This window comes from Oryctolagus cuniculus, chromosome 11 (genome assembly GCF_051225735.1).
Source record: "Oryctolagus cuniculus isolate XC-2025 breed Fujian yellow rabbit chromosome 11, ASM5122573v1, whole genome shotgun sequence".
In the NCBI taxonomy this organism is placed as follows: Eukaryota; Metazoa; Chordata; class Mammalia; order Lagomorpha; family Leporidae; genus Oryctolagus; species Oryctolagus cuniculus.
Window position 1 is genome coordinate 40,885,900 of NC_142877.1, and position 23,236 is coordinate 40,909,135.

A 23,236-nucleotide genomic window follows, 5' to 3' on the forward strand; every position below is an offset into this window, starting at 1 on the left:
GCTGGAGCCTCTTAATTTTGTTCCCATAAAATTTACAAGATATTGTTACATAAAGTACTTGCTCAACAAATATAAGTTGGGTGAGTGAGAGGCAGAGTTTGAACACTAGACAAATGAGAAGGATATAGCCAGTTGGCTTCTCTCAAGTCACTGTGCTTTCTGGCATGGGAAACTAAGTGTTATATCACAGTCACCATGAATGCTATGGAAATGTATTCTCTGAAGTAAGTATGGGATCTCAAAAGGTGTATTGGCCATGAGATTTTGACTTCTGTGCAACAGTTTCAAGCTAACAAAATAGCCTGGCATTTCTTGTATCATTTGTTTCACAATGATTTTGTAAACCTTCTAGAATCACTTCTAAAAACCACAAGTTTACATCCCCACTCTACTTAGCTTTTTATTGTTTATGTGCTTCCTGTGAAGGTAGCTAGACAGATAAGGCTGATAAAAAGAAACCTGTGATTATCAACTACTTAAGGGAGCTGTGTAATGTGACCTTTTTTTCCTACCAGTGGAAACCCACTGTTCCTCTAAGAAGTCACCCATTTGAGTCATTTTCAATGGATGGAAAGTTAAAAGCCACCAAAATGCCCTTCTAAAAGCGAGGGAAATGAATGCTAATCTAATTGCCCAAGAATGCATATGCTTGGCTTTGAAAGCATGACTTCTACATTGGTTCCCCCTGCTGGATTTGAGGATGCAGTGTCTTGGAAATTTATGAAAACGATCCACTTGAACCTTGCATCCGAGGGCATGTTACTCAAATGGCAAATCCAGCATTCTTCTAGAAGGCATTTATTCCACGATAAACATGCCAAACGCTGCTTGAGTTTGCTTCCCAAGGGCAGAAAAACTGCAAATAGAGAACTGTGCAGCTAAGAGTTCAAAAGAACAACAAAAGCACACCACAGCTGCCTGTGTCGGGGAGAGGAGTGGCCTGCACGGGGACTGAGGGTGAAAATCCAAGAGCAGTAGATGAGGTAAAGTGCCAGACCAGTTGTTGATATTAGAAGCTTGGATTTGAAGTCTGACCGTGAATTTCCTTTATGTGCATTTAAAACTGCAGGAACCAATCTCTTACATTCCTGGACTTAATTGCTCTTCTTCTTATCTTCCCCTCTTCATAACAGAGCTATCTCCACTCGGTAACAGAGGTGGTAACCAGACTCATTGTAAAGGCAGCCTGTCACCTGAACACTTCTGAATTATAAGATTCAAAATCTGAATTATAAGATCTGTCTGGGGAGACAGAAACGCTGGCAGATTTCTCCCAAGGAAGGGAGGAAATAGTGGTGAAGCTTTGGGTGTATGCTCCTGCACCAATTTGGCCTCATTAAGGGAGCAGAACAGCTGCGAAGACTCCGTCCCTTGTAGATGAAAAGCCATCCCCATCCCCACAGGGAGCACCAGAAGTGAAACCAAGTCACATAATTGTATGCCGTTTAGAACCTTCGACTCCTCCCCCACCCCATCCTCAGGAATACATTAAAATTTACACTGTGTCTCCCATATCAAAGGGCACCTTGATGAGCAAATAGAGGGGAGATTTTGCACATTTTTGTGTATTCATTGACTGGAGCCCTCCCCAACTTCAGATCTTCTCTCTATCCCCCCCCTTTCTCTCTCTCTCTCTCTTTCATTTTCCTATTATAAACATTATTTTACCTTCACTGGGTCAAATCCAAGTGTCTTCCCAACCGAAACTCTCTTCCGTGGGTTATTTTTCTGAGCTGCTTGGTAAAATCGCTTCCCCGTTGCTTTGAAGTTCTTCTTTTGGCTTTACTGGTAAAAGCTTCCTCTGGGGAGGACCCTATCCTCTTGCCTCTGCGGTAGGAGCAGATGGTGGGCCACAGCACTTAAGCGTAACAAGGCTAAGTGATTTGGGCCTGCTCCTGGGTCAGGAGTTTAAATGGGGTTCAGCTGGAAGATTCTTCTGCTTTCTTGTGGCATTGGCTGAAGTTATCACCCAACTGCACTCGGCAGGCACCTGGGCTGGGTTGAAAAGTGCAAGAAGGTTTCATCACATGTCTGACCCTCCATGCTTGTTAGCATGGCCCTTCTCTTCCTCACGTGACTCTTTCCAGTTAATGAACTGGCCTGAATTTCTTTAGTTTTTTGTGTGTGTGTGTGTGTCTGGCTTCTAGAGGGAGGAAGCAGAAGCTGCCAGTCCCCTAAGGGCAGCTTGGAAGTCCCAAAACATCACTTCCATCACATTCCATTGGTCTAAACAAGTCACAGACCCAATCAGAATTCAAACACAAAGGGGAATAGACCGATCTTCTCGAGAAACAAAGGATATGTGACCATCTTTAAACCATATTAATCTGTGCTGATGACTTGTGCTTCTCTGTTCTCAGTATTCAGCTACATGCTTTATGTTTTTATTTCTGTGTCCATACACATATTTACAATTTCTTTTCTGGTGTCTTTTTTTTTTTCGAAGCAAAAAGCAGTTTGCAAACCATCCAGGCAAAGAGTTGTAAACCCATGCCTCTACTTGCCTTTAGAAAGTTGAGCTTTTTCTACAAGTAAAATCCACAGATGTTGTACATATTTTAAAACAAAAGATAATTTTAGATGGTTGCTAGTATATAGCCTTCATTGTAACTGTCCAGCCATTTGTTTGCCACAGAGTCAAATACTATGCCCTAATTTGGACCAACATATTCTGTTCAAGGCCAAGTATTTCATTGCATAGGTATGTTAAACTGTCATGTACAAGTTAAGTGAAAATAGATTTTTTTTGCAACATACTTCAAACAGAAAAATAAAAGGCATAGAAACTCAATCAGCCAAGCTTCTTTGCACAGTCCATGTTACTGAAGTCAAAGGAGAAAAACAGATTGGAATTGAAATCTGTATTGCATTTTGGGAAATGCCAAGCAAGGAGAGAGGCATTACCAGGACTGCTGAGTGAATTTTGTTTACTGCAGTTCGACATTTCATCCAGCAAATCATGTGAGAAGGGACCAGCATAAATGTACCTATTTATGTAGGTAATTTTTCTGTTTCATGCCTCTGATTCATCTCTCTGACTTGCTTTATGGAGAGTCATGCTACATTGGTTACAATTAATTTCAGCGCTGCATATTAGCCATAAAGAGATATTTCATAAATTGACTTGATGTATTTTTTTCCCCTCTGTGGTTTTCTTGAAAGATGAGAACGGTCCCGAGGAAAAGCAAGGTGCGGAGGAAATGGAAGAACAGAGCCAAGAAGCAGGTGGGCTCAGATTTCTTTTGAGGAGTCTCCTAGGCCTCATCCACAGAGGTGAACAATAACTTTACTCACTGCTATTGTCTGAAAATGCTTATACCTACTCACCAGGTTACCTCCACTCTTCATTCTGGTCTCCAGCGCTGTTAACCACGACGTGAGCGTGCTTCCGGACAGAATGGTACACTCTCATGTCTCATGCACTAAAGCCATTTTACTTCCTGTAACACCGGTTGGCTTGCTGATACTCTAAGAGAAGCAAGCAGTGGTTAGAAGTGGCTCGTCATCTTGGCTGGCTAAGGTCAGGCCAAAACTAGCAGATTGGTTTGAAAAAATGAAATGAAATTGTTCAAAGGAAATGAAGGAGAGGCACGGTGAGTGGAATGTTCTTTGCTGTTTTGCACTGAACTGTGAGGAGTTTTCTGGTTATGTCTCTGCACCTTGCAGGAGATGATGCTATGGAGGCTGGCTACCCGCTATACAGAGCTCTAAGTGAGACTGCGAACCTTCCTGTCATCCCTTCTATTTGCTAAAGGACAGATGTGTCAATTGAACGCCATAGATTCTGCACGGTAGATTATAAATTGAGCATTTTTAAATAAAATAGCACTTAAAGCTCAAAAGAGATGGAAATCATCTTTGATTTATCATCTCTTCCTACCCAATTTTGTACTCAAGCGTGCTCTCCTTTAAAAGGATAATAGGCACAGTCACACAGTTAGCAACATAACCCCAAAAATAAAAATATCCTTCATCCCCTTGGTTTCTAAGTCATTCTCCCACTCCTAATGAGCCCCATGAAGGGGCCTTTTAGAAATAGTGGGCTCTGTCTAATGTGCGCCAAGCACGTCCTCGACCATATGCTGAACTCTTGGAATTAAACCAAGAAGTACGATAAGTGTTTCACTAAAAACTTCCTACATTAACCTTGGAACTTTTGCTAGGGAACTAGAAAGCTTTTATTATTAACCTGGAAGATGGAATTGAAGAAGGCCAATCAGAGAAAGCACTGAAGCAAGGCAGAGAGGACCTTGTGTACCTGCTACTGGGTCAGCTGGCTCCCTTTACCGAAACACAGTCCTTGTAATGAAATGCATTTCTGATACAGCAAGCTGTTGTTATCCAAACCTCCCCTCCCTGCCCTCGGCCCCAGCCCACACATCATTATGCTCTGTGGAAGATGAGTCTTATGTGAAAAGCTGTCACTGCTTTTACTGTCGGAGGCTGACAAGTATTAGTCAACCAACTGCTGACAGCTGAGGCCGTTCTATGACTGCTGCGGTCTCATGGGTTTTATTCTCTCAATGCTCTATCCCAAGCTGTCTTTTTCAACATAGATTTTTTCCTACCTCTATACATACACATACCCATATTCAAATATACGCTCATACAGACTGATGCAAACTGATTTTTCCTGTGCTTTATCTTTTAAAAATTAATCCCTTTTCTCTTAATCAGTTAAGAGCAGATAGGTTTTGGAAGGATTTGCAATCACCTTGCCTATGGGCAGAGGGAGAGAATGTAAGCCCTCTCCTCCACCTCTTGAGAGCATTGTGGGAACCTCTTGATGTAACAGAGAGCCCCGACTACATCCCTGAGTGGTTCCTGTTGCTATTCCAAGTAAACCAGCTGATTAGTATGGAGTCTAGTGGTCACATGTGTTTATGATCTTGGCCCCTGTCAACATGCATTGTTATGTTCTCTCTGCCTACCCCATAGTCCCCTAATCAGGGTGCAGAGATATACAATTAAATCCCCTTTAACCAGCTGTATTTCTGAAGTAAATGTAACTTGTTTACTGGGCCAGCGTTGTGGCACAGTGGGTTAAGATGCCACTCGCAAAGCTGGCATCCTGTATCAGAGTGCCAGAGCAAGTCCCAGCTGCCACGCCTCTGACTGATCTCCCTGATAATGTGTCTGGGAAAGCAGCAGAGGATGGCACAAGTACTTGGGCCCCTGATACCCAGGTGAGAGACCCAGATGAAGTCTTGGCTCCTGGCTTTGACCTGACCCATCCCTGGATGTCGTGGCTGTCTGGGCAGTAAATCAGCAGATGGGAGACTGATCTTTACCTCTCTCACTTCTGTCACGCTCTGTCTCTCCTTCTCTTTCTGCCATGCTGTTTTTCAAATAAATAAATAAATCCTTTTAAAAATCTTCTTTTCATTGAATTATAACTTATAGCTCTACTTTTTGTGGGGAGCAACTGGGAGCAACTCGGACTAGACTAAATTACTGGAATTAAGACTTATTCTATGCATCTGCTCTCCCACAATATGGCGCTGAGAAGGGAGTAACAGCTTCTACACAGCTGCCTCCAGTTCAACCAATAAACAGCAGGACCTGCTCCTGATTGGAGGAGAGCAGCGGAGAGCAGTGTACTCGGCGTGTGGGTAGCAGAGTTGGGATTGGTGGAAGAGGACTATAAAGGAGGAGAGAGACAACATGCACCAGGAACATCTATCTGAAGGAACACCTGAGCAGCCCCCGAGAGAGCCGGCCGGTGGTGTGCCGCTCCCCCACGGAAGTGGGGAAAGTGGCAGGGGGAACTGCCCTTCCACGGAGGTGGAAGGGTCGGTAGCCAACCCGGGAAGAACCAGCAGCAAACCCGGGGAGGGCCGAGCAGACAAAAGAACAGCGCAGGGTCCTGTGTCGTTCCTCCACGAAGAGGGGGAGCGACACTTTTGACTATGGATCTCAAAACAGAAGTTTTGATGTGTATTATCAAATCAATTCAAAGTTGTATATATGATTTACTGAGAAGTCATTCAGCAAATACATAACAAGGATGTGTTTTGTGCCAGGTACTGTTCTGGGTGCCATGAATGTAGAAGCAAATAATAAAGGCAACATCCCAGCTTCCCTAAAGTCTATCTTCTAGCGGGAGGAGTCCAACCAATAAGCGAATCAAACAATGATAAAAATTTCAGACCATTATCAGTGTCTTACAGGGAAATAAGGTAACACAGGAATATCTAGAAGACAACTCTCTGTTGGTTGGATTAGAGGAGGACTCTCCATCAGAGTTATTATTAAATTGAGAGTTCCATGATGAGATGATGGAAGGGTAGCATGGTGTCAGATTTGGTAAGAGATCATACAGCCAGATAATTTATGGCTAAATAAGACTTACTTTTATTAGAGCTACAAAAATGAAGTTAAGAGAAAGTTCTAAGTATCAGAGAAACATGACTTAAGTGTTAATAAAGCTCACTTTGCCTGTGAGTGAAAATGGGTCAAAATTTCCCTGATGAACATAGATGCAAAAATCCTCCACAAAATATTAGCCAATTGAATCCTACAACACATCAGAAAGATCATTTACCTGGACCAAATTGGATTTATCCCTGGTATGCAGCACCACGTGGTTCAGCATTCACAAATCAATCAATGTGGTACATCACATTACCAAATTGAAGAACAAAAACCATATGATAATCTCAATAGAAACAGAGAAGCATTAGATAAAATACAACACCCTTTCATGATGAAAACCTGAAGAAAATTGGGTACAGAAGGAACATTCTTCAACACAATCAAGACAGGTCATGACAAACCCATGGTCAGCATCCTATTGAATGGGGAAAAGCAACAAGCATTCCCACTATGATCTGTAACCAGTCAAGGATGCCCACTCTCACCATTGCTGTTCAATATAGTCCTAGAAGTTTTAACCAGAGCCATTAGGCAAGAAAAATAAAACAAAGGGATACAAATTAGGAAGGAGGAAGTTGAACTATCCCCATGTGCAAATGGCATGATTCTATAAATAAGGGATCCAAAAGACTCCACTAAGAGACTATTGGAATTCATGGAAGAGTTTAGTCAAGTAGCAGGATATAAAGTCAATGTGCAAAAATCAACAGCCTTTGTTTACACAGATAATGCCATGCATGAGAAAGAACTTCTAAGATCAATCCCATTCACAGTAGCTACAAAAAAAATCAAACACCTTCAAATAAATTTAAACAAGGACCTCAAAGATTTCTATGATGAGAATTACAAAACATTAAAGAAAGACAGAAAAAGATACAAAAAAATGGAGAAATCTTCCATGTTCATGGACTGGGAGAACCAATATTATCAAAATGTCCATACATCAAAAGTAATTTACATATTCAATGTAATACCAATCAATTACCAAGGACATTCTTCTCAGACATAGAAAACACAATGCTGAAATTCATATAGCAACACAAAAAACCCAGAATAGCTAAAGCAATTTTATATAACACAAACAAAACCAGAGGCATCACAATTCTAGATTTCAAGACAAACTACCAAGCAGTTATAATCAAAACAGCTTGCTACTGGCACAAAAACAGATGGATAGACCAATGGGGCAGGATAGAAACTCCAGAAAACAATCCACACATCTATACTCAACTTATCTTTGACAAAGGAGCTAAAACCAATCCCAGGAAGCAAGGACATTCTTTTCAACACATGGTATTGAGAAAACTGGATCTCCACATGCAGAAGTATGAATTTAGACCCCTACCTAACACCTTCACAAAACTCAACTCAAAATGGATCAAAGACCTAAATCCATGACCCAATGCCATCAAATTATTAGGGAACATTGGTGAAACCCTATTTGACATTGGCATCGGCAAAGAGTTCTTGAAAAAGACCCCAGAAGCACACGCAATCAAAGCCAATGACAAATGGGATTACATCAAATTGAGAAGCTTCTGCATTGCAAAAGAAACATTCAGCAAAGAGGCAACCAACAAAATGGGAGAAAATATTTGCAAACTGTGCAACTGATAAAGGATTAATATCCAGAATCTATAAAAGGCTTAAGATACTCAACAACAGAAAAACAAATAATCCGGTTAAGAAATGGGCAAAGAACTTAAACAGACATTTTTCAAAAAAGGAAATCCAAATGGCTGACAGACACATGAAAAAATGCTCAGGATCACTAGCCAACAGGGAAATGCAAATCAGAACCACAATGAGGTTTCACCTCACCCCAGTTAGAATGACTTTCATACAGAAATCAACAAACAACAAATGCTGGTGAGGATGTGTGAAAAAGGGCACCCTAATCCACTCTTGGTACAGCCACTGTGGAAGACAGTATGAAGATACCTTGGAAATCTGAATATAGACCTACCATATGACCCAGCAATCTTACTCCGAAGAATTTACCCAAAGGAAATGAAATCAGCATATGAAAGAGTTATCTGTACCCCCATATTTGTTGTAGCTCAATTCACAATAGCTAAGATATAGAATCAACCCAAGCACGCGTCAACTGAAGACTGGATAAAGAAATTATGAGATATTTACACCGTGTACTACAGAGTGGTAAAAAAAAAAAATGAAATCCTGTTGTTTGCAACAAAATGGATGCAACTGCAAATGATTATACTCAGTGAAATAAGCGAGTCCCAAGGAAACACATACCGTATGTTCTCCCTGATCTGTGGTAACTAATAGAGCACCTAAAAGGTAATCTATAGAAATGAAATTAATACTTGGAGATGTAATGACTTTAAACAACCTTTGTCTCGAATGTTAAGTTTTTTTTTTCATACTATTTGCTGAATTCTGTACTTAGTGTAGGATTAATCTTACTTGTATAAAGTTAATTTAAAATAGACCTTAGTAAAAAATTATAATGGGAATAGGAGAGGGAGGAGGAAGAAGGATGGGAATGCAGGTGGGAGGTGGGTACGGTGGGAAGAATCACTGTGTTCCTAAAGTTGTATTTCTAAAATGCATGAAGTTTGTATACCTTAAATAAAAGGTTTCTGAGAAAAAAAAAAAGAAGAAAATGGATCAAAAGAAGCAATGTTAGAAGACTACTGCAGGAAAGCAATGGTGGTAGTTTCTGGAAATGGAGACAGAATGGACTTACGTGTGCCACATGCTGGAGACACAGCTGGATACCTCCATAAGGCTTCCAGTGCCTTCCTTGGAATGGTCCCATTCTCCCAGGCCCCTGCACTGACAGCCACGGAGCTGTTCCCTGCAGTTTGACAGCTTGGCATAATGCAGCAGAAGTGCTATGCTAAGAAAAACCCAATTTTTTAAAAACACACACATAAAAACACTTTGTAGAAACTTGCAAGAAATATGATTTCTCTCACAATCTGTTACCCAGAAAAAGAATATACTGTTCTTTCAGAGATGTGGAAGAAGCGAAATGTTATCATAGTAGTTTACATACTACTATCAACAAATACAAGGGTACTTCAAAAAAGTTCCTGGAAAAGTGGAATTTAAAAATTGATTTATTTTGGTGCAAAAATAATTTTTTTAAATCCAGACAGTTTTTTTCATGATACATAATCTCCATGAACTTTCTAAAGGACCCCTCTATGTACAGATTTCAACTTCTTTAAAAGATTTATTTATTCATTTGAAAGGCAGAGTTACAGAGAGGCAGAGAGAGAGAAAGTCTTCCATCTGCTGGTTCACTCCCTAAACAGTACCAATGGCCAGAGGTGGGCTGATCTGAAGCCAGGAGCCAGGAGTTCTTCCAGGTCACCCCTGTGGGTGCAGGGACCTAAGGACTTGGGGGCCATCTTCCACTGCTTTCCCAGGCCATAACAGAGAGCAGGATCAGAAGTGGATCAGCCGGGGCTCAAACCGCCTCCCATATGGGATGCTGGCACTGCAGCAGGCGGCTTTACCTGCTAAGCCACAGCAACAGCCCCAGATATCAATTTTTTTTGCAAACAACAACAACAACAACATATTTTTAATTCCATTTTTCTTGAGCTTTTTGAAGTTCCCTTGAAGTATTCTTCACCAAAAATATAGCCTGTGGTCCATGGGTCTCTGTCTTCACTGAAGGTTTCTGTTTTATTATTAAAGGAATCACAAATACGAACTCCTTCAAAAACCATTCTGTGTCTTACAGCATGAAACGGGCTCACTCTTTCTGCAGTGCAGTGGGGAGGGTGGTGTGGGCACAGGAAAGCGTCAGTTGACAGTAGAGTCTGAGGCCTTGTTTCTGTCTCTTACAGATGCTGTCAACACCACCACTGTGCCCAGCCCTGCATCACAGGAAGGAGTTGAAGTCTGCAAAGAACAAGGTATGAGGCTGCTTCCTACCTCTAAAAATCACACACACTTTTTCAAAGAAAACTACTTCAGCTTTGTTTATATAGGGGGCTGGGGGTGGGATGGAACAGCCAGCAAATCTAATTGTCTTTAAGCTTCTCTATTTCCACCCCATTCAAATATCCCACCCACTGCATTGTATTCTTGCCTATCCTTTCTAGAATGTATATATACATTTACATGTGTTCTGCTGAAAAATAAATGTTTATGAAAGAAGAGAATGATCAGACAAATGATGTTTAGGAAAAAGGGTTATTTGAGACAGCACAGAGAGTTGGTTCTGCTATTCCCAGTTAATTATCAGGAGCAAGTTAAGAAGAGCAGTCTGTGAGGACCACCTACCAGAGAGTTTCATCATCTCATAAAGAGATGTTTGAAAGGTATCCTGAGAAGTAAGTCTTTGGCAAAAGCATAATTCTTTATTCAGTAGACAGTTACTAGGAGACAATGTCACTGACACAAGTGTCCCTAGAAGAGGAAGTAACTAAAAGAAAAGTTTTACTCTTCTTGGAAGGAAAAGCAGTGGAGACATTGATGTGATGCTGTTACAACTTTAAAAGTATATATCTCAAAGAAAATAAAATAGTCCTTTCCTTTCTCCCCATCCCGGTAAACTGTGAAGCCCCACACATCAAGGCATTATTATTTTATGTCTGTCACTGGTAACTACTAAAACTCCTTCTATGAATGACAGAATGGATGGCTATGTTTGTACAGATGGACATCTGATAACTTGTGTAACTTCTTGAAACTTCTAGTTCAACATGTTGAATGCATTTCTTCGATTTGGAATGATTCACAATACATTCCGTTTTCTATTTATATTTGCTTCTCTTTGAATTGGTGTCTAGGAAATCAAAGTGGTCTTGATATTTCAATACTCAGCATTTGCATTATTAGCTCCAGTTTGCATTTCCTGGTCGTTTTTGTTTTGTTTTGTTTTGTTTTTAATGAAATGTCCTGTGTGGTGAGGTACTCACCAAGAACTGAGCTACAGAGGGTTGGGATTTAAATCCTGGCTCTGGAATTCTGGTGACCTTTGACAGGTAATTCAAAGAATTAACGAGGGACAACAGGTAAAGTACACTTCAGCTTTCTCCTCTGTAGAATGGAGACAAGAACAGAATCTATAGAATACTCCGGCACACATGCAGATCCCGCTTCCCGGGAGATGGAGATTAGCACGCAAACGTTTATGAGGGAAAGCTCTTGGGATCAAAATCTGTAAGAGAGAGAGAAAAAAAAAAAAAGTAGAACTGGGTGGAGAGGGAAGTGCAGCTGCAATGCATTCTCAGAGGAAGTCAGTTGACCCTATGGAAGGTTTGAAGATGGTGCGACCTTCACCGAGATGTCCATGGTCAGAGTGAGAGTCAGGCCATTGAAAGCTCCCAGGGATAAGTCATTTACACACTGGCTGCCCGGGAAAAGGAGGTGAATTTGGGTGAGATGATTCTCTTCTGTTGAGCCAGAAAGCAGTATAGCACCTGAGATAAGAAATTCTTCGTTCTTGAAGGTTCATCCAGGGACCTAACACAGCATCCACTATACTATTGCAATTGGAGTAGACCTTTTCATGTTCATTGCCACTTCTCAAATGAATCTCTTGATACCTCTTTTATATTATTAAAATGTATTTGCTTATGTCTTTGGTTCTAAAACCATTTAGTATATATAAAATCTAAGTGATGTGGCAGATTTTTGGCACAGCAGTAAGAGGCTGCTTTGGATGCCAGAATCTCATATTGAAACACTTGGGTTCAAGTCCTGAATCTGTTCTGGATTCCAGGTTCCTGCTGATGCGCACTCTGGCAGCAGGTGATGGCTCAAGTAGTCGGATCCCTGTCCCCCATGCGGGAGACTTGGATTGAGATGCAGGCTCCTGAATTTGGTCTGGTGCAGCGCCAGATGTTGCAGGCATTTGGGGAGCAAATCAGCAGATAGGTGTTCCCTCTCTCCCTCTCTTTCTTTTTCTGCCTTTCAAATAAATAAACAGAAAAAAATAAGAAACTAATATCTGCTATGTGTTTAAACAATTAAAATGAAAAGGATTTCATTTATCCACACAGGTTCTGGTAAGAAACTCTTTGTCAGCTGAGAAAAAGCAAGAGTTATAAACCTGATAGAATCACACTGAAATGACAGGAAGTAAAAAATTTGAACATTCCAATCATTTAGTTTGTGATAAAAATTTTAAAGTGTCATGAAGTTGAACGGCTATGTTTATGAAAAAGGAAAAAGAGATCATCTAATTTGTGTGCTTCAAGCTGAGAGCTTTCCTGTTGTGTTGTTTAGTTGGGCGATATCACACCTTCACACAAACAACCGGCCTGAGAGTTTTCTTGATGCTTTTAGGATCTCACACTATTAATTTCTCTTGTCAGGATCTTTTTAGACAACTTACAGGATTTTTTTATATAAAACTTTTAATGGTGGTAACTCCACCAAGAAATTCTATCATGTATTTCAAATGCAATTCCCTCAAAGACTAAATGTGAAGTTTTCAGGATTTTACTTAAATAGTTTATATCCATTAACCTATTTGTTGAAGGAAAAATAAGTGTTTTGAAATTCACATTAGCATGTTATCTAGTTTCAATTAAAAATAGAACATGAAAGATAAGATTTTTGCCTTTTTCTTCCCAACTAGCATGTATTTTTAATTGATTAGTAATTCAAAGATTAGATCAAGTGTCTAATGCTTGTGGGACTGCCCTGTTAACGGATAGATGCATGTCTTTAAAATGGAAAAAAAAAGGAATTTTTCCATTGAAATCCTCTAAGATTGAGGTCACAATGAGGTTAAAAGGCAGTCAAATGCGTTGAGAATTCATTTCAAATATTCTCCAATATTAGCTTTCATGCAGAAATATCTCTCCTCAGTGACATCAGGGCTTATTTTAGAGCTCTGCAGTAATAAGATCACTTCTATAAATGCTTATTACACTCTCCAGCTAAGTGGCTGAGCGTTTTCGCTGATCAAAGGTCCTCGAGGAGCCCTTGCCATCCTCACTTTGTTGTCGGTCTTTGATCCTGCCCAAGCATCTTCCTAGGTTTTGGAATCACCAACCTTCTGGTCTGGCTTCTTATTCTCATTCCAATAGAATTCCCAAGGATTTTGAGATCCATTCAGTTAATTCCAGCTTTCTTGTTGGTTATCTAGCTTTGCGTTTGTTACAAACTTTGGTTTCCAGAGTGCAAGGACTGAAAACAAACAAGTCAAAAATGAGATGGTTAATGTCACTTTGTTTAGAGATAAGAATTTTTTTTAAAAAATTGGACACAGTTATGTGAAATGTGAAGAATTTCCAAAGAAGCGTTATCATCCTGGTGTCTACTGGGCCAGTGATTTTGTACAAAGGTTCTAGACATGTTTCCCACTGGGAACCAAGAACCAGTGCTAAGTGCTTATTCCACAGAAGAACTAACTGTGTGGGCCACTAATAGAAGGAGGTACAATTGAGTGGCTCATGGATCCAGAGCTAGACTGTGATCCACACACTGGAACACCTGCTCCCGGTGAGTCATTTCAGCCATCGGGTTGGGGAGGAGTTGAATTGGGAGGACGAGATTTCAGGAAGAGGAATACTAACGCATAATTCATCCATGTGGTGTGCGTGCCAGGGATGTAGCAACCAGGAATGGACTGAAATTCACCGCAAGGTAAAGCCGGCCTGGGAAAATGTCTGTGGGATGATAGGAGTTCTGAGATTATTCGTAAAATAGAACATTTTACAAATGGTCAAAATAATATCTTAATGCAACTGTGCTTTACACTTTAAATTCTGCATGAGGGTTAAGGCCATTTAAATTACCTAATATACAAGCACTTGAGGGGAACATATAAACAAATGCAACACCCATAGAAATATCAGATAATCTGATTGAAGCTTCTGCCAAGTTATTACCATTATTATTTAAGATGCAGTCAATCTCTTTAAGTCAAGGAGAACTCTATGTTCTGGCTGTTCCAACACTTTCCTTAGTTCACCCTCACCCACAGCCAAGGCTGAGGCACCTTACAGGGGGATTAAAACGTGCTGCTGAAACACATCCTGCTTCATCTGTCTTATTATTTAATCAGTACCTAATTTGAATCTGAAGGTCAACTAGACCAAATCATAGGCTCATTAATATTAAACACAAAATCAATTAATACTCAGGTGCACACCCGGGCTTGTATTCCTCTGGAACTCTGTGTAAGTCACATCATGGTTGTCTGGCATTTGTGAAATGCGATGTCACCGGGCAAAAGATTTCTTAACCCTTAATCAAGTCTCACACGTCCTGGAGGTCAGAATCAATGCAGAAACAGAAGGAAGCTAGAGCGATGGTCAGCCTTGCCATAGACCAGGAGTGAGAGACAAGGTTATGGATGAGGAGGCAGATTCAAGAGTGTGCATGACAGGGGCGTGAGTGCTTCCAGCCATCAGCACTGCTAGTCTGGGTCCGTGGTTTTGGCTAGAATTGTTCTGAACACTGGTTTCCATCCCCTTCCTAAACTGTTGAAGAAAATCCAAACATTGCACCTCCCATTAGAAACCCCCTCCAGCTTCTCCAGTCTCAGTTGTCTTGGTCCTTTTCCTATTCTCAGTGCCCACTGTCTGTCCATTGGGCATCTCACCCCATCACAGCAGGGACAAAACTGTCCCTTTTCCTGGACCTGCATTGACACATTGAATACATTTTTGCACTCCAGAGTTATCACTCTGAGGTTTTGAGAGTCTTAAGTGGTGAATGAAAGCAGCTGTCCGCTGGTCGTGCAGTGGAGAAAGAGCTAAGACATATGGAGAGTCTCCTGCACTCAGTGCCTTACATTTATGTACATGTATTCTTCAGGCTAACCTGAGAATCAGGGAAGGACAAAGGTTTGGTGGAGGAGGAATGGGTTGAGGGGGATGACTTTATTCATATCAACTACCAGAGTTAATTCCTACATGAGCTTATGCAATCCCTAAAAAAGTTAATATTTTATGCTAATGTAACATAAAATTTATTTTTCTGCTTACAGAAAAAATATAAATTTATTTTAAATATTTTAAAATATAGAAAAATATGAGAAGTGAAAGTGTATAATCATTTCCCCTTTAAGAATTAAATTGTAAAAAAAGAAAAGTCTTTTTTCTGTTGTTTCAGTTAACAGTATACCATGAATGTTTTGCCATGTCTTTAAATATTCCTCACAGGCATGATTTTTATTGGAGGTATAATATTTCATCATCTGGTTGTCCCACAATTTACATAGCCAGGGCCCTAGTGTTAGATTATTTAGTTGTTTACAGTTTTCTCCCTGTTCTAAATAATGGGGCAATGCAGTGCATACATTGTAAATAAATCTCTGTGTGTATCTATGATCATTTCCTCTGGGTAAATTCCCAATTTTTTGTTGATTTACTAGGGAAAAGGTTATAATTTTATTTTGCTCACATGTATTTGCAGGTTTTTCTGCAGTGCAGGCCAGTTTGGAGTGGTCTTTTAAATATAACAATAGACTTGGAATATTTCCCCATGCCTTTTGATAGTCTAACGTCATTTAATTATGTGCTCCAGTGACTGAATGTTTTTCCATTTCTGCTTGTTTTCCTGGTTTCAGTTTTAAATTCTACATGGGCTAGGGATATCTGTTTAGGTTTATCAACGTTCATGATCATTTCTTTTCTCATTAAGTATAGTAATCTGTTTACTTCTTTTATTTATTCGAAACAGAAAGGGAGGGAGAGAGGGAAGGAAGGAGAGAGAGAGAGAGAGAGAGAGAGAGAGGCCACTTGCACTCCCAGACTCACAATCCAAATGCCTGAAACAGACAAGGCTGGGTCCGTTCTGAACCTGGAGCCCGGATCTTATTCCGAGTCTCCTGTGAGGATGGCAAGGACCCAGGCACTTGATCCATTACTTGCTGCCTTTCGGAGTGCACATGAGAAGGAAGCTGGTGTGGACAGCAGAGCTATGCCCTCCAACATAGCATGCAGTCATCCAAACAGTGCCCCAGTGGCTGAGCCGGAAACCTGCCCCTTGATCATTCCTATAAGAAAATTCCAATAATGGAAATGTGTATAAATTAGGGGGGATCTATAATGAATAATCTGTCTCTTTTTTCTCATTCTTCAAATCATGAATGCTCATTGTAGAAAATTCAAATGATGCAAGAGAGTAAAATAAAAACCCGCATGCCACCACTTCACGCTGGCGTAGCTACCATTCGCATTTGTGTGGGGTGGGGATGGGGATGCGTCATCCTTCCATACGTATATCCCTGTATATAAGAATACAAACAGTTTCATATAAACACATGCATAATATATGACTTAAACAGTTTTCCTCCGTCACTTAGTTACTTCCCATCTCCCAGTTACCAGTCAAGAATCTCGACTCTGGCTCCAACTTCCCAGGTCCAGAGTCCAACTTTCCCACTGACACAATTGGGTGATTGTGGGCACATTGCTCACTCTCTCTGCACCTCAGTTTTCTCACATGTAAAATGACATGAATAATAGCACTTCCCATACAGAATACTGAGCATTCAAATATACCAATTACCTGAAAACATTTCAAGTCGTGTCTGATATACAATAGGAGGCTTAGGTAATTTTAGCCATTATTAAATATTAAAAGATATGCTTATTTTGGTGCAAAATATTTTGAAATCTTTTATCTTTTAATTTTTATTTATTTTATTTAGCCTTTAATTCTATTTTCCTACCAACTCTTATATATGCTTACCTTACAGATATTATACCACATTCTATACACTTCTATGAATCTTGCTATTATACAGGGAGCAGAACATTGCAAAAAACATTCAAAGTCATTTTGTGTAGACATAATTCATCCATTTTAAAGCTTGCATGGTATTCTGTAGTTTAGACGTACTATAATTTATTCAACCATTCTCCTATGATGAGCAAGCACTTTCTTTCCATTTTATTGCCATACAAACAATGCTGCGATAGACGTACTTGCCCATATATCCTTATAAGCTGGTGCTTTTATTTGTATGGGAAAGATTCCAGAAATGTGAGTCCTGCTTTAAGGAGAATGTGATTTTAATAGAAATTGCCATCCTGCTTTCCCAAATGGCTATAACGATTCATACTTATATTGGCAACTGTTAATTTTGTTCTTTCTAATTTTTGCCAACTCCATGAGTGTAAAGGAATATTTCATTGTTACGTTTAAAAACTCGGTATTACTATCTCAATTTTGCAGGTAGCTGGGGCTCAGAAAATCTGAATTTGATTCAATTTCAGTTACCTAAAAAGTGAGACCATAATTTCGATGCCAAGTCTGCCTGAACACAAAACCCCTGCTTTTTCTGTCTATTAGGCTGTCTCCCAAATCATGCTTTTGGAACCCAGGGATGGTCCTTGCCTAGAGGGAGTAGGATGCAAATAGATCCAGAGCACTCAGAGGGCAGCATGGGGAAACTGACACCTGTGCAAGGTGAGCAGGGCAGTGAAACCAAGACAATAGGGAGGGCAGTTTGGAGTCAGCTCCTTGGTCCATATGTCAACCTGTTACCAACCTGGAACCTGTTAATTAAACAAGCACACAGAAATAAAGCCCAAGCTCTTTTGTATATTAAAGACTTATTTTTTGAAAGTCAGAAAGAGAGAGAGAGAGAAAGAAATCTTTTTTTTTTAAGGATTTATTTATTTATTTGAAAGTCAGAGTTACACAGAGAGAGAAGGAGAGGCAGAGAGAGAGAGGTCTTCCATCCTCTGGTTCACTCCCCAGTTGGCCATATCAGCTGGAGCTGCACTGATCCAAAGCCAGGAGCCAGGAGCCTCCTCCAGGTCTCCCACGTGGGTGCAGGGGCTCAAGGACTTGGGCCATCTTCCACTGCTTTCCCAGGCCATAGCGGAGAGCCAGATCAGAAGTGGAGCAGCCAGGACTTGAACTAGCACTCATATGGGATGCTGACACTGCAGGCGGCGGGCGGCTTTACCCACTATGCCACAGTGCCAGCCCCGAGAAATCTTTCATCTACTGGTTCTCTTCCCAAATGACTACAACAACCCACGTTAAGGCCAAGGAGCCAGGAATTCCAGCTGGTTCTCCCACATGGGTGGCAAGGGTCCAAGTACTAGGACCGTGTTCCACCGCCTTCCCAGGTGCATAATCAGGAAGCTGGATCAGAAGTGAAGCACCTGCAACTCAACTGGCACTGCAGTGTGGGATTCAGGCATTACACTTGGTAGCTAAACTGGCTGTGCCAAAATGCTGGAAAGAAATCAGACTGTATGACACCAATGGCTCTTTTATGCTTCCTTGTATCCTGTACAAGAAAGCGTTAAAAGGGTCTTAGAAAAATCTATGCAAGGATTTCAGAAATTTTACACCATAATAAATTCATCTTTTGATTCTATAAGTGTTTTGAAGTGCCCTCATGTGCCCTGGTCACTTATTTCTTATTTCTGCCCTTCCTTTCTTCCTACCTTCCTACCATCTTTGGCAAATTATCTTAATAAATATTTTAATGATAAATTTTAGCAGAGTATGCAGGAGGTAGAGGTGGTAGCATGTACATTTTCACCTTTCTTGATTCCTCTCGTCCTTATTGTAATTCAGCCCTTACAATAGAACACTATTCTGTTTTTTGTAAATATCTTACGGAATTTCCAATGTTTTCATGTACCTTCTACCAGTATTAGTTACCTGACATGTATACTCACTAGAATATATCTTTTTTAAAAAAAAAAAAGATTTATTTATTTATTTGAAAGTCAGAGTTACCCAAAGAGAGAAGGAGAGGCAGAGAGAGAGGTCTTCCATCTGCTGGTTCACTTTGGCCACAATTGCCAGAGCTGTGCCAATCCTAAGCCAGGAGCCATGAGTGTCTTCCAAGTCTCCCATGCTGGTGCAGGGGCCCAAGAACTTAGGCCATCTTTTACTGCTTTCCCAGGCCAGAGCAGAGAGCTGGATGGGAAGTGGGGCTGCTGGGACTCGAACCAGTGTTCATATGGATGTGGCACTGCAGGTGATGTCTTTCCCTGTTATGCCACAGCATCAGCCCCTAGAATGTATCTTTTCTTTAAGCATCTTTGAAAATGGTGCCTCAACTTTTTCTTTTTAAAAAATTGTTTATTTATTTGAAAGTCATAGTTACACATAGAGAGGAGCCAGGAGCTTAATCTGGGTCTCCCATGTGAGTGTCATAGGCCAAACACTTGAGCTGTCTTCAGCTACCTTTCCCAGGCTGTTAGCAGGGAGGTGGATTGGAAGTGGAGTAGCTGGGACATGAACCAGTGCCCATATGGTATTCAGGCATTGTATGCAGCGGCTTTACCTGCTACACCACAATGCTGGCCCCAGTTTAACATATTCTTAAATTGAAATTAGAAGGCAAGTGGCAATTGATTTGCAATTACACTTGCACATTCATATATTATTTTTTCTTGCTAAGGGTGGCTGTAACAATATATTTGTAATAACCAGTCAGTTTTATGATTTTTGGGACATATTTCTCAAGATCCAGTGAATGACACTTGGAAACAGAATCATCCCAGACCAGGACAAAGGGATTATTTGATCGTGCGTTCATTCCCTTTGTCCAAAATACCATTTTGGACCTTAATTTAAGTTCACCTTGTTCTCGATGTGCATAAGAATTGTTGTGGTCATTTTCAATACAATGACTTTTTCTTTCAGTTCTTTGACCAAACCATGCATTCTTTGTGAACTTCAGTTTATTTGTTATTCAAATCACCACCTCTGTGTTACCTTAGATACCTCTTAGCTTGTGTCTCAAATTTCTTATCCATAAAATGCAGATAATAATGAAGATTGATCACTCTAAATCCAAAATTTTTGAATGCAAACATCATACCACAGGTGGAAAATTTCACATCGGACCACATATGGCAAGTTATAGTCAAGTTACAGATACAGTAAGACTATTGTATAAAATCACTTTCAGGCTATGTGTTTAAGGTGTGCATAAACCACAAATTAATTATGTGTTCAGACCTGGGTCCTATCTTCAAGTTATCTCATTGTGTATATGCAAATATTCCCAAATCCCAAATGCTTCTCACCCCAAGTTTTTCCGCTAAGGATGCTTAACCTATAGTATTTATAGAAACTCCTTACCTTCTGATGGAGTTATGCCCTGATGACCCCCATTGTAAGTTGAAAACTTCTTAAACTGACAAGGCATTTAATCTGAACTAACCTAACAAACATCTTAGTTTAGAAACCAAGCCCCCTACACAGCGGTGGTGCGTTTCCCTAGCCTGCAGGAATGGGGAACAGTTTTCCCGCCAAGGGACAGTTGAATATTTATAACATCATCCACATGCCAGACGAAATTATCAATTTAAACATTAACCTGCCACAGATGTATTCAATTTCAAGTCCCACTTGCAGTTGCCTTGGCAGTGCCGGACCAGATGAGTTTGTGGGCCTGATGTGGCCTGTGAGCCAGACGTTCTCCACCCCTGCTAGCAATCACAGGGCTCCCTGAAAACTGCGATAGCTTTCACTCCTCAACAAGGCAAGGGAGCATTGGACTTCGTATCACTAGCTTAGAGAAAGGCCCAAGTTCAAAAGTTGAAATACAGTTCCTACTGAATGTCTGTTGCCTTTACACTATTGGAAAGATGAAAAATCCGGGGGCCAGCGTTGTGGCACAGTGTGGTAAGTCACTACTTGTGATACTGGCATCCCATACTGGGGTGCTGCTTTGAGCCTGAGCTGCTCCACTTCTAATCCAGCTCCCTGCTAATGTGTACCCTGGGGGACAGCAGATGACGATTCAAGTGCTTGGGCCCCAGCCACCCGTGTAAGAGACACAGATGGAGTTCAACACTCCCGGATGATCTGGCAGAGCTGCCTCCATTGTGGCTATTTGGAGAATGAAGCAACGATAGGAAGATCTCTTTTTCTCTGTCTCTCCCTCTGTCTGTCACTCTGACTTTCAAATAAATAAAAGAAATCTTAAAAAAAAAGATGAAAAATTGCATGTGGAACCAGGCCCATCTGTAAGAATTAGAAGTTAGTTACTTGTCAAATGCAGCACACTTTCAACAGGTCTTTTATAATTATTGTTACTAATCTGTAGAACTGCAGAATCTGATTGGATCATCACCACGTCAAGAAATCTATTCATGTATTAATGCATGCTAGAGAGATCAATATTGGGGACCTGTGTTGCAGTGTAGTGGGATAAGCCACCGCTTCAGTGTCCCATATGGACACCACTTAGTTGATGGCCCAAGTGCTTGGGCCCCTGCACCCATGTGAGTGACCTGGAAGAAGCTCCTAGCTCCTGGCTTCAGCTTGGCCCAGCTCTGGCTGTTGTGGCCATTTGGGGAATGAACCAGCAGATGGAAGACCTCTCTCTTTGCCTTTCCCTCTCCCTCTGTAACTCTGCCTTTCAAATAAATAAAATAAACTTTTATTAAAAAAATAAAGAGGTCAATAACAGGAAATATTCGAAATAGGAGGTTTCTTCAAAAAGTTTGTATAAAATGAATATTATGAAAAAACTCTGCATAGATTCCAAATTTATTGCACCAAAATGAACTTACCTTTTTCATTCGGCTTTTATTAGCCTTTTGAAGTAGCCTCCTATTTAACAGCAGGTATGGTCCAATAGCTGACCATCATGGGGGACAGCCCCATACTGGTGTGTACCAGTTAAATATTGGCATGGAGTAAATAATATAGACAAGCGAGAACATTACAGAACTCTCTCTACCAACTTACCATTGACTAGTAGAAATTTGACAGCATGTCATGGCTAAATAGCATACATAGATTTTTTTTAATCTCCATATTTTTCTACCTACTTTGTGGTTTATTCTATTATAGATAAGAACTGGATTGGAAGGTCCATAGCCCATGTTTTAGAATGCTTTTGTGAGTATGACCTAATAAAAATACCATGTGATTTCAAAGCCAGAATTCTTTTGTGAAAGATAAGCAGTGTTGTTAACAGTATAGCATTACAACCAGAATAGAAAAATCCGTGAGGTACACTCTCCCAACCTAAAATACAAGAAGTCTTTTCTTTCTACAAATTAAAATCATAATATTTCTCACTGATATTGAAAAATCTTTAACTTTGACTCCTAAAATTATACTATTCTTAGAGTATAATTTTCCTGACTTTGTCTTTCTATTTTTTTTTTTAAAGCTAGAAGAGAATGTTATACTAGCGATGATTAAGAGAGCAGTGCTGGCTGCATCTATTATTTGACAGATAGAGTTAGACAGTGAGAGAGAGAGACAGAGAGAAAGGTCTTCCTTCCGTTGGTTAACCCCCCCAAATGGCTGCTATGGCCGGCGCTGCGCCAATCCGAAACCAGGAGCCAGGTGCTTCTTCCTCGTCTCCCATGTGGGTGCAGGGCCCAAGGACTTGGGCCATCCTCCACTGCCCTCTCGGGCGACAGCAGAGAGCTGGACTGGAAGAGGAGCAACCCGGACTAGAACCCGGCACCCATATGGGATGCAGGCATCGCAGGCAGAGGATTAACCAAGTGAGCCATGGTGCCAGCCCCCATCTCTTTTGGTAATTAATATAAAAATAACACTTGGAGTGCCTCTTTAGAATATCCTTACAAAAAGTGGTATGTCTAGCCAGTCTGGATAAAGTTCACTTGCTAATTAGGTATACTCTATTTTTCCACAAAATGTCTTTTAGGCTACCTCTGTGATTCTCAACCTTTAATGCAAATAGAACTCAAATACACATTAATGTTCAAATTAAAAAATAAATATAGTGCTTTAAGGGCATTTTAAATGATTTCCAGAGTTAGCTGTGAAGATGTACATTTTTGCCACTACATAAGATAGGACTCCACGGAAAAGCAGAGGTTCTGATGCCAGTCCATGTAGAAAGGCATGTGATGCTATTGCGACTGGGTAAAAGCAACAGAGAAAGACATTGTGAAAGAATTTACTTCAAATTTATGGGCAACATGGTGGGGCTCCTGCATGG

The 23,236-nt window shown here is 40.6% G+C and overlaps 1 protein-coding gene and 1 long non-coding RNA gene across 16 annotated transcripts in view; one reads left to right on the top strand and one right to left on the bottom strand.

Annotated features, from left to right (window-relative positions):
- The window catches only part of LOC149123425 (uncharacterized), a 49,394-nt gene extending 47,475 nt beyond the window's left edge, over positions 1–1,919 (bottom strand). For 5 of the 12 annotated variants that reach the window (XR_016216004.1, XR_016216014.1, XR_016216013.1 and 2 more), the window contains exon 1: positions 1,669–1,909. This is a non-coding gene — a long non-coding RNA (uncharacterized LOC149123425). Of the gene's footprint in view, positions 1–1,668 lie in introns of all 12 variants that reach the window. The other 7 variants (XR_016216007.1, XR_016216006.1, XR_016216008.1 and 4 more) reach the window with 6 other exon arrangements.
- The window catches only part of MACROD2 (mono-ADP ribosylhydrolase 2), a 2,169,899-nt gene that overhangs the window by 2,031,538 nt on the left and 115,125 nt on the right, over positions 1–23,236 (top strand). For 3 of the 4 annotated variants that reach the window (XM_051846213.3, XM_051846214.3, XM_051846215.3), the window contains 2 exons: positions 3,163–3,273; positions 10,203–10,271. In XM_051846213.3, the coding sequence (XP_051702173.2) occupies positions 3,163–3,273; positions 10,203–10,271 (180 nt within the window). The remainder of the gene's footprint in view (positions 1–3,162; positions 3,274–10,202; positions 10,272–23,236) is intronic. The other variant, XM_008256366.5, reaches the window with a different exon arrangement.